The following is an 11203-nucleotide window of genomic DNA, read 5'->3' as shown; positions in this document are numbered from 1 at the left end:
GACCCAGCGGATGGAAGACCTCTCTCCCTCCCTCCCTCTCTCTCTCTCTTTGCCTTTCAAATAAATTAAGAGGTGAATCTTAGAGGAGGGAATTTCCTCCCGGAGGCCTCCTTCCAGGCGGCCAGCAGGGGGCAGCAGAGGCCACGCCTTGGTTTTGCACAGGCGCCTTCCTGGAACGCCGCAAGCAAGCATTTATTAGGCCCCAAATGAGTGCGCCGCGCCGCGCTGGGGGACAGCGCAAGGTGGGCGGCTCAGGGACCCCGGCTTCTCTCTGGGACGCTGAGGCTACCCCCAAAGCTGGCGGGGTCAGCCCGGCCTCCCTTCACCATGGGCCTGGGCGGCTGCGCGCCGGCGGTTCCTGGGGTTCCCTGACATTGTGCAGACACACGTGACCTGCTGCGCACAGGGGTCGCCTTAGCAAGGTCTAGAATTACCTGGGGAGGGGACCGGGGCCCCTGCAGCCACGGCCTGCGGCTACGTGGAGTGAGGGGCACACCAGCACGCGCAGGGTGGTCGCGCCTGCAGGCTGAAGCGTCAGTGAGCATTTATTAAGCACCTGCTGTGTGTAGGTGCTGGACACGCAGAGAACAAAACACACACGAACCCCTGGCCACGCCCCTGCGCCTCGCCCCGCCCCACCGCCCCACCCAGCCCCGCCTCCTCTCCGCCCGGAGGTGGAGATGATCTACATATTCATGAGACGCCAGCAGATCCACAGCCGGAACTTGCGTTCCTCTTCAGAGCCTAGGCGATTGTGACGTCAGGAGTGACGTCTGAAGTTATCCTTAAAGGCGCAGTACCCTCCCTGACCCCGAGATGGCTTTGCCGCCCTGCGTGAAATCCTGGCAGGCGCGGTGGGCGCTCACTGCCCGCCAAAGTGTTCAGCACCGGGGGTCGCGGACAGCTCCAGGGAGCCTGGGAACCGGTCCAGGCCCTCCGCCCGCCCCCGGGGACAAGCGCTGATCTCTGCCCGTCACGGCATCAGGGGTGCTGTCCGGGGCGCCTCTGGCTCCAGATCAGCTCCGGGTCCAGTCCACCGCCAGGTCCCGACGCTCTGCGGCCCCACTCGGCCCCGAGCGCGCCCCTTCTCCCCTCCCCTGGGCGCGCACGTGCCCGGCCCCGCCTGTGTTCCCCGCGGCGGCCGGCAGAGGGCGCCTGTCCTCCGGGGAGCCGGGACAAACTTAACATTAACCAAAAACTCCTCCCCGCAGGGGACACGAGTGCCGGCTTCCGCGAGTGGTGGGGGGCCCCGAGGAGGCCCGCCTGGCAGATTCACGGCCGTGTAAACAGGGCTGCGTGGAAGTCGCCCAGCGTCCTGCTGCGGCTGCGTGGAACATTCTGGAAGCACCCTCGCCCGCTGAGCCTGGGGGATCCGCGCGTCCCGGCTGTGTGGGCTCCGGGGCTGGGTTAGCGGCTCGCACACTGCGGAGGGGGCTCAGGCCGTCCCCGCGACCCCACCAGCATTTCCTTAAAGGGCCCGGGCGTCCGTTCCCCGGCTGACGCAGAGCAGGGCCGGCTGCGGGGCTGTGGTCACTGGGGACCGCCGTCCAGTGCATCCTGAGCCAGGGCGAGAGAGGCCGGCGGCCGGGCCCTGGCCACACCGGCTCCAGCCCCACGCCCGCCTGAGTGCCAAGGGAGCCAACCCCGCACAGCGCCACCTGCGCTGCCCTCCCCCGAAAGCCCTTGGCCGGCCGCGGGGCGGGGAGGAGCCCCAGGCCCCCGCTGTGCACCTGCCCCCCGCCCCTCCTGTCCGGCCGCTGTCACCCCCGACCTCCCTGCAGGCTCCCAGGCCGGGTGGGGCCCTGGTTGGGAGGGGGCTGGGGTCCCGGCGGAGCCCCCTCCCCCCCAAGTGCCCGCCACGGCCCGCCCCTCCACCCCAGAAGTTTCTCTCTGGCCTCCGCTGTCCGCGTATCCGCGGCATCTGAGGTCTGTGGCTGGGAATTGTTGGCCGTGATCAGACTTTTTAGAGGTTGATTTGGAAATGGGAGTTGAGAGAGAGAGAGAGAGGGAGAGGGAGAGGTCTTCCATCCACTGGGTCACTCCCCAGATGGCCGCCATGGCCGGAGCTGTGCCGATCGGAAGCCAGGAGCTCCATCCGGGGCTCCCACGCGGGAGGAGGGGCGCAAGGACCCGGGCCATCGTCCACTGCTTTCCCAGGCCACAGCAGAGAGCTGGCCCGGAAGTGGAGCGGCCGGGACTCGAACCCACGTCCACGTGGGATGTGCCCGGGGCCGTCGCCTCTTTAATGAAATCTCCGCCCGCCCTGAGCTCTGCTCTGGGCCCGCGTTCGGTGTTCAGTCCGGGCGCTGTTAGAACCCCGGGCCCTGAGCGCGGCCCCGCTCGTGGATTCCGCCCCTCGAGGGCTTCAGGCCGCGGCGTGGGGCCGCCCGCCCGCCTCCCCCGCCGGGGTCTCCCCAGGAAGCGTGCGGGAGCCCGGACGCTGGGGAACGCGCGGGCCTGGGTCTTCGCCCTACCCGCGGGGCCGCGGCCTCCGCGGGTGTAAATGCGCCCCCGGGGTGGGGGCTCCGGGTGAGAGGGGCGGCCTCCGCCCTTCGCCCCTCCCCTCCCACCCACCGCGTCTGCTCCCGCCTCGGCCCTGCCTTCTCAGGACCCGCACAGCCCCGGGTCGTCGTCTGCAGCGACCACGAGGCTCGGAGGCAAATGACGGCGCGGGGCGGGGCCTCCGCAAGGAGTCCCGCACGCGCCGCGTCCCGCTGTCCCAGGCCCCAGCGCCTCGCCCGCGGCTTTCCCTCGACGGGGCCGGGTGTGGGCCTGGTGCGGGGTGGGCGCCTTCTCCCTCCCCGGCCTCTGCTGCCTCCTGGGCCCTCCGGGGCGGGCTCTGGACGCTTGGGAGTCCCCGGGCCCGAGGGAGGAGGCGCCAGGCCTTGGGGAGACAAGACTGTGGGGTGGGCACTGGAGGAGGGGCGCCCTCCGGCCCCCAGCCCCCCCCAGCCCCGTGGCCACCCCGCTGTCCACCGCCGAGGCCGCTCCAGGGCCCCTGGGGTCCCCCGAGGTCCTGCCCTGCAGGCCAGGCGCACCCATGGCTCCCCATGCGTGCACGGCCGCCCAGGGGTCCTGGCCCCTCCTCCCTGCGCGGAGGGCGCCCCCTCCCCCGGCCGCGGCCCCGGCCCTCTCCAGGAAGGGGCCGTGGGAGGTGGTGGGAGGGGTCCGGCGCTCCGCGGGCCCTGCGCGCCCGGCTGGGCACAGGAGCTGGCGAGCGGGCGGCGGGGCTGGGAGCAGCCGCTCCTCCCGGGGGGCGGGCGCGGGGGCGGGGGGCTGCTCCCAATCAGAGCCCGGTGCCGTGGGTGGCCACTCGCCGGCCGGCCGGAGCTCCCGCCGCAGCCGCCCCCTCCATCTCTCTCTCCCTCTCCCCCTCCAGCTCCGAGGGTCCCAGGCCATGCGGGCGGCGCGCGCCGAGCCCGCGGCTGGGCGGGGGTAAGGTCGGCAGCGCCCCGCGCCAGCATGGAGGTGCCGGGCGCCCCGGTGCCCAGCGAGGCCGCGGTGAAGTGGCAGCTGTGCTACGACATGACGGCCAAGATGTGGTGGATGGTGAGTGGGCGCCGGGCCCGCGTGGGCCGGCGTCGTGGCCCCGGGGCGGTGTGGCCCTGGCGTGGGGGTCTGTGGGCAGGCGGTCCTCAGGGGCTCCAGGCAGGGCTGGGGCAGCTCCGCCAAGCTTGGGCGCCCTTCCGGAAGCTTGTAGGGGGCCAGGCCGCGGCCCTCGGGGATGGGACCCCGCCGTGGTGGAGGGAGACATTCCGGGCTGGGCTGGGGGCCGTGGGGCCGGGCTGGGGGCCGGCGAGGCCCGGGCCGTCCACCGGGGCACGCGGAGCCTGCGGCCGGGGGCCCGGTGTCGTCCCCCTCCGGGAAGCGGCCTGGGTCTCACGGCCGTGGCTCCGGGGCCCTGTCCCTTGCAGCCGCCGGCTGGGGGTCCCTGGTCCTCCGTGCCGAGTTCTGGGGTCTCCAAGGGCAGAAGCCGTTCCCGCACCCTGGGGTGGGGGTTGTGTGTCGGCTTCAGCTCTCAGTCTCCCTTTGGCCGGCATTTATCATGCGCCTACTGTATCCCGGCCCCGTCTCGGGTGCTCAAGAGACGTGCAGGTGGGGGTGGCAGGGGCCGCAGAACTGAGACCCGGCAGCTGGCAAAATGGACAAAGAGAAAAGGGGGCTGAGGACACGGCCGGTGCCAAGGCCCTGGGGCAGCACAGAGCCAGGAGGCCGGCATGGCTGGAGCAGAGCCAAGGGGCAGGGGGCGGCCCCACAGCAGAGGCCCAGGCTCCTGTTCGGGTGGGGGTTATGCCCCCCACAGCGAGCCCAGGGTGCACGTCAGCAGGGGGGGTTCCTGCAGAGGTGCGGCCTGGGGGCACCTGGGCGCCCGACCCTCCCCAGCCCTCGGCAGGAGCCCGGAGCCGCGTCACCCCCCACCAGGCGCCCAGCACAGCGCGGCCGCCCTGGGGCTGGGGAGGGGGCCACGTGCCCCCCAGGGCCGCGCTGTGCGGGGCTGAGGTCCCCGTCACGGGAGGCATCCGAGCCCAGCGGGACCACGGCGTCTACAGGAGCAGCGTCTACACCGGGCCGGCCGGGTGCAGGGCGGGAAAACAGGACCAGCAGCCAGCGTGGCCGTGAGAGGCTTCCGTGGCTTTGCCCCTTCCGTGGGGGGGCCCACGGAGAAGGCGAGAGCAGGATGTGCGGGGCCAAGGGCAGGCGCCGGCTGCTGCCCGCCTCCGTCTCTCCGCCCGCCACCAGGCCGCTGCCCAGGCCGGAACTGCGGGCCAGGCACGTGGGGGCGGCCGTGGTCGGACCCCAGGAGGCTCTGCCATGAACCGGCAGCCAGGCCGGGGGCTCGTGGGCACGGGGCCGGCGCTGAGGAGGGGGCGCTGGCGGAGGTCTGGGGTCTGGGGGCCGAGGGCGCGGCCGTGCAAAGGCCCTGGGGTGGGATGGAGCTGGGGGTGGGTGGGCGGGGCCCTAGGGAGCCATGGCGGGGTTGAGGCGGGCGGGCGCCCCCGTGCCCGTCTGAGTGCCACCCGCCGCCTCCCCTGCTGTGTGCCGGCGCTGGGGTGGGGGTCGGGGCGCTCCGTCTCCCGGCCCTCGGCCGCCGCCCACTGTGCCCACATCTGAGGCTCCGAGGAGCCGGCCAGTCTGCTGCAAACCACGGAATGTGTCCCGGAGCCGGGCGGGAATGTCGGCGGGGGTGGGGCCGGGCCGGGTGGGGGCCGCGGGGCCACGGGCGCCTCCTCGGCCCCCGCCCCGGACGCTGCGTGGAGGGGGGCTGGGCAGGCGAGTGAGGGAGTGAATGAATGAGTGGCCCGCCCCAGTGAGGACACGGTCGGGTGGCGCCCTCTCCCAGGCCAGCGGCCGGGTGTCCGCCCCTCCCCGGGCGCTCAGAGAGGGGCAGCAGCCCCCGGGGGTCGCACCCAGGGGCTCCCGAGGGCTCTGAGCTCAGCCGGGCCCAGCTTGGCCACCTGCGCGGGGTGGACGGGGCTCGGGGCCGTGGACGTGGCGGGGCGAGGCCCCAGACGCCGCGCTGGGGGGTGGGCGGCGTCCTGGGGCAGGGCTGAGGGCCCCAGAGGTGGCAGGGGGCGGGGAGGCTGGCACGAGGGTCCTCACCTGGGGGTCCCCCAGCAGCAGGAGGGGCCCCCGAGATGTCCTGGCCGGGGTGGGGGCTGAGCCCGGGTGCCTGGGTGGTCCGCATGGTGGGGCGGGGGCGGGGTGGACGGATGATGGACGGACGGGTGGGTGGGTGACAGGTGGGTGGGTGCGGGGCGTGTGGCACCCAGGGCCGCCTGGGAAGCTCTGGGGCCAGGCGCAGCCCCCCCACCGCCCCCGCTGGCCCCGCCCCTCCGCGACCCCCGCCCCCGCCGGGACCTGCGCTCCGGGGGTCGCCGCAGACAACCCACGGAAAAGTAAAGTGGAGCTGGGCGCCGGGACCGCGGGCGGCGGTAATGACCCTCGATTGCTCCCAGCTGCGGGGGCGGGGCCGGCGCCCACCAAGCCGCGGGGGGGGGGGCCGCCGCGGTGACCGGCCCGGCTCGGGCAGCCCCTGCCCCCGGGGACTTTGCTCGGCGTCGCCCCCCGCTGGCCGGCGTCTGGTCACCACCTCTGGGAAGCCCCCCCACAGCCGCTGGGCCTTTCCCACCGCTCCCGGCCTCACAAATCCACCGAGCAGACCACAGGGGCGGGGGCTTCTCCGAGCGGCGGGGTCGGGGTCTGGGCATGGAGGCCACTGGCTGTCAGCCCTGAGACAGCCCACGGCCCTGGGCCCCGCCGGCCACGCCCCCGGCCACGGCCCTGCGGCCCCTCCCCCGCGTTAGCCCTGTGTCCCCCGCCCCAGCCACGCCCCCCACCATGGCCCTGCGCCCCCCTCCACGGCCCTGCGCCCCCCGCCATCCACGCCCCCCACCATGGCCCTGCGCCGCCTGCCCCCGGCCATGGCCCTGGGCCCCGCCCCCTCCATGCTCCCTGGCCCCTCGGGGCACCCCCACTCTGAGCCCTGGGGACACCGGGACCCCCACCCTCCCCGTCCGTGGGGGTCGTGGAAGCCGCTTCTGCTCGCGGCGTCTGCGGGGTCACCCGGGGCTCAGGGACAGGAAGTGGGGTTATTGGGGGGGGAGGGAGAGAGGGGGTGGGGGACAGAGAGAGATGGGCAGGGGCAGGGACGCCGGTCTCCACCCGCCAGGTCACCCCACGCCGCAGCAGCCAGGCCGGGCGCCGGGAGCTCCATCCGGGTCCCCCGTGGGTGCGGGGCCGCCACTGCCGCCCCCGGGTGCGCACAGCGGGGCCTGACCCAGGCGGGGTGACCCCTGCCCCGCACTGCCCCGCACTGCCCCGCACTGCCCGGCCCGCTCGCCCTGCGTCTAAGCTGAGTGCAGAGGCCTAGCGGGGCGGGGGGGGGGCGGGGTTGCAGGTGCGGGGCCCCTCCCTCTAACCGCGGAGTCAGAGACCGTCCGCTGGGCACTGACGGTGTCCGCCATGGCCGGGGACGAGGAGGGGCTGGGCTGGACGCGGCCACCCCGGTCCCGCGTGGGTCCCCGCCACGCGCCCGCCGCTGGCTCCGTCCAGCGCCTCCTGGGCCAAGGCTGCAATGCCCGCGAGTCCCACCAGGGGGCAGCACGCGACCAGGAGATGCCCGAGGCCGCGGTGACGGGAGCCCCGTCCTGACCCTGACCCTGACCCTGACCCTGCGTCTCCACCCGCGCCGTCTTCACCCGCGGCCGGGAGTCCTCGGAGCCCACGCGCGGCCGCGCACCTGCCCAGCGCCCGGGGACCCCGCGTGGGCGACGCCCGTGTCCCCTCTCGCGTGCCCGCTCTGTGGCCGGGCCTGAGCCGACGCCGCGGAGGGTCCTGCGAGCGTCTGGGGGCGTCGGGGGTCCGCCCGGGGGTCCCGCCCAGGCCGGCCGGGGCTCACTGACTCCCCTGAGTGCCGCACGCGAGGGGACCCCAGACCCCTCTAAGTCTCGGCCGCGCACAGATGCCGGCCGTGTTCCGGGCCGTGTAGTGTCCATCGCCGGGTCCGTGTTCCGGGCCGTGTAGTGTCCATCACTGAGTCCGTGTTCTGGGCCGTGTAGTGTCCATGTTCTGGTCCGTGTTCTGGGCCGTGTTCCGGGCCGTGTAGTGTCCATCACCGGGTCCGTGTTCCGGGCCGTGTAGTGTCCATCACCGAGTCCGTGTTCTGGGCCGTGTAGTGTCCGTCGCCAGGTCAATGTTCTGGTCCGTGTTCCGGGCCGTGTAGTGCTCCGTGCACTGGTCCATGTTCTGGGCCGTGTAGTGTCCATCACTGGGTCTGTGTTCTGGTCCATGTTCCGGGCCGTGTAGTGCTCCATGCACTGGTCCGTGTTTCGGGCCGTGTAGTGCTCCATGCACTGGGTCTGTGTTCTGGTCCATGTTCCGGGCCGTGTAGTGCTCCATGCACTGGTCCATGTTCTGGGCCGTGTAGTGCTCCATGCACTGGTCCGTGTTCTGGGCCGTGTAGTGTCCATCACCGGGTCTGTGTTCCGGGCCGTGTAGTGTCCGTCGCCGAGTCCGTGTTCTGGGCCGTGTAGTGTCCGTCGCCAGGTCCATGTTCTGGTCCGTGTTCTGGGCCGTGTAGTGTCCATCACTGGGTCTGTGTTCTGGTCCATGTTCCGGGCCGTGTAGTGCTCTGTGCACTGGTCCGTGTTCTGGTTCGTGTTCCGGGCCGTGTAGTGTCCGTCGCCAGGTCCGTGTTCTGGGCCGTGTAGTGCTCTGTGCACTGGTCCGTGTTCTGGTTCGTGTTCTGGGCCGTGTAGTGTCCGTCGCCAGGTCCGTGTTCTGGGCCGTGTAGTGCTCCGTGCACTGGTCCGTGTTCTGGTTCGTGTTCCGGGCCGTGTAGTGTCCCTCGTGAGCAGAGCGAGGCAGCTGCACTCCGGTCACTTCCCAAATGCCCACAGCAGCAGGGGCTGGGCCCGGCCACAGAGGGCTCCATCCGGGTCTCCATGTGGGGGCGGGGCCTGTGCGCTTGGTGCAGACAGGAAGTGCTCAGGGCACTGACAGGAAGTGCTCGAGGTACAGACAGGAAGTGCTCAGGGCACAGACAGGAAGTGCTCAGGGCACTGACAGGAAGAGCTCGGTGCACACAGGAAGTGCTCAGTGCAGACAGGAAGTGCCCAGTGCACACAGGAAGTGCTCGAGGTACAGACAGGAAGTGCCCAGTGCACACAGGAAGTGCTCGAGGTACAGACAGGAAGTGCCCAGTGCACACAGGAAGTGCTCGAGGTACAGACAGGAAGTGCCCAGTGCACACAGGAAGTGCTCGAGGTACAGACCGGAAGTGCTCAGTGCAGACAGGAAGTGCCCAGTGCACACAGGAAGTGCTCCAGGTACAGACCGGAAGTGCTCAAGGCACAGACAGGAAGTGCTCAGGGCACAGACAGGAAGTGCCCAGTGCACACAGGAAGTGCTCCAGGTACAGACAGGAAGTGCTCAAGGCACAGACAGGAAGTGCTCAGGGCACAGACAGGAAGTGCTCGAGGTACAGACAGGAAGTGCCCAGTGCACACAGGAAGTGCTCCAGGTACAGACCGGAAGTGCTCGAGGTACAGACCGGAAGTGCTCAGTGCAGACAGGAAGTGCCCAGTGCACACAGGAAGTGCTCCAGGTACAGACCGGAAGTGCTCAAGGCACAGACAGGAAGTGCTCAGGGCACAGACAGGAAGTGCCCAGTGCACACAGGAAGTGCTCCAGGTACAGACAGGAAGTGCTCAAGGCACAGACAGGAAGTGCTCAGGGCACAGACAGGAAGTGCTCGAGGTACAGACAGGAAGTGCCCAGTGCACACAGGAAGTGCTCCAGGTACAGACCGGAAGTGCTCGAGGTACAGACCGGAAGTGCTCAGTGCAGACAGGAAGTGCCCAGTGCACACAGGAAGTGCTCCAGGTACAGACCGGAAGTGCTCAAGGCACAGACAAGAAGTGCTCAGGGCACAGACAGGAAGTGCCCAGTGCACACAGGAAGTGCTCGAGGTACAGACCGGAAGTGCTCAGTGCAGACAGGAAGTGCCCAGTGCACACAGGAAGTGCTCCAGGTACAGACAGGAAGTGCTCAAGGCACAGACAGGAAGTGCTCAGGGCACAGACAGGAAGTGCTTGAGGTACAGACAGGAAGTGCTCAAGGCACACAGGAAGTGCTGGAGGTACAGACCGGAAGTGCTCAGTGCATAGACAGGAAGTGCCCAGTGCACACAGGAAGTGCTCGAGGTACAGACCGGAAGTGCTCAGTGCATAGACAGGAAGTGCTCGGGGCACACAGGAAGTGCTCGGTGCACAGACAGGAAGTGCTCAGAGCAGACCGGAAGTGCTGTTGGTACGGCGCCCTTTCTTCTGGGAGTGGCGCCGCCCGAGCCCCAGGACCCCCGAGGCCTCCCCGGCGTCCGCAGTGTGGGGTCGGGGGTCAGTGGACGGAGCCCTGGCCTGGGGTCCGCGAGGCCGCCACTGACCTCGGGGCCCTGGTCACCTCCCTGCCTCTGGGAGCAAGCCGTGGCCCCGCCTCTCGGGGCCCTGGGTCCAGGAGGAGCCCCGCCCTGGCTGAGGGGGGTCGGGCCCACTTCACCGATGGGGAAACTGAGGCACGGAAGCCGACGCCCCCCCAATGCCCTGACCTAGGGGCGGGCGGGGTCGCCCGAGTGCACTGCCCGGGTCCACCTGAGCCGTGCGCACCAGGGTCTCAGCCCCCGGACCCTGGCACCGGAGCGGCCACACAGGCGACGCCAGGCCATGGGGAGCAGGGCGCCCACAGATTCCGGGCCTCAGTGTCCCCACCGTGAAGTGGGTACACCCGGGGGCCGCGAGTGCACAGCACCGGCTGTCGCCAGGTCCATGCTCGTGGGCGGAGGTGCCGGCTGCCCCTCCACCCCCGGCCGCCCAGGCCCAGGTGTCGTGGTCAGCGGGGGACCCGGGTGTGGGTGGACGGGGCAGCAGGGGCTCCCGGGTGTGCGTGGACGGGGCAGCGGGGACCTGGGTGTGGGTGGACGGGGCAGCGGGGGCTCCCGGGTGTGGGCGGAGGGTCAGCGGGGGACCCGGGTGTGGGCGGAGGGGGCAGCGGGGACCCGGGTGTGCGTGGACAGGGCAGCGGGGGACCCGGGTGTGGGTGGACGGGGCAGCGGGGTTCCCGGGTGTGGGCGGAGGGGGCAGCGGGGACCCGGGTGTGCGTGGACGGGGCAGCGGGGGACCCGGGTGTGGGTGGACGGGGCAGCGGGGGCTCCCGGGTGTGGGCGGAGGGGGCAGCGGGGACCCGGGTGTGCGTGGACGGGGCAGCGGGGGACCCGGGTGTGGGTGGACGGGGCAGCGGGGACCCGGGTGTGGGCGGAGGGGGCAGCGGGGACCCGGGTGTGCGTGGACGGGGCAGCGGGGGCTCCCGGGTGTGGGCGGAGGGTCAGCGGGGGGACCCGGGTGTGGGTGGACGAGGCAGCGGGGACCCGGGTGTGGGCGGAGGGGGCAGCGGGGACCCGGGTGTGGGCGGACGGGGCAGCGGGGGACCCGGGTGTGGGTGGACGGGGCAGCGGGGGGACCCGGGTGTGGGTGGACGAGGCAGCGGGGACCCGGGTGTGCGTGGACGGGGCAGCGGGGGGACCCGGGTGTGGGCGGACGGGGCAGCGGGGGACCCGGGTGTGGGCGGAGGGTCAGCGGGGACCCGGGTGTGGGCGGACGGGGCAGCGGGGGGACCTGGGTGTGGGCGGACGGGGCAGCGGGGGACCCGG

At 71.8% G+C, this 11203-nt stretch overlaps 1 protein-coding gene across 1 annotated transcript in view; it reads left to right on the top strand.

The window, feature by feature from the left end:
* The first annotated feature begins 3447 nt into the window (after nt 1–3447).
* NFIC (nuclear factor I C) overlaps nt 3448–11203 on the top strand; it is a 50381-nt gene continuing 42625 nt past the window's right edge. The window contains exon 1 of the mRNA XM_070058615.1: nt 3448–3549. Coding sequence (XP_069914716.1) covers nt 3463–3549 — 87 coding nt within the window. The 5' untranslated portion in view covers nt 3448–3462. The remainder of the gene's footprint in view (nt 3550–11203) is intronic.

Source organism: Oryctolagus cuniculus, chromosome 16, assembly GCF_964237555.1.
Source record: "Oryctolagus cuniculus chromosome 16, mOryCun1.1, whole genome shotgun sequence".
NCBI classification, from domain to species: domain Eukaryota; kingdom Metazoa; phylum Chordata; class Mammalia; order Lagomorpha; family Leporidae; genus Oryctolagus; species Oryctolagus cuniculus.
This window is presented reverse-complemented; position numbering and strand designations above follow the sequence as displayed.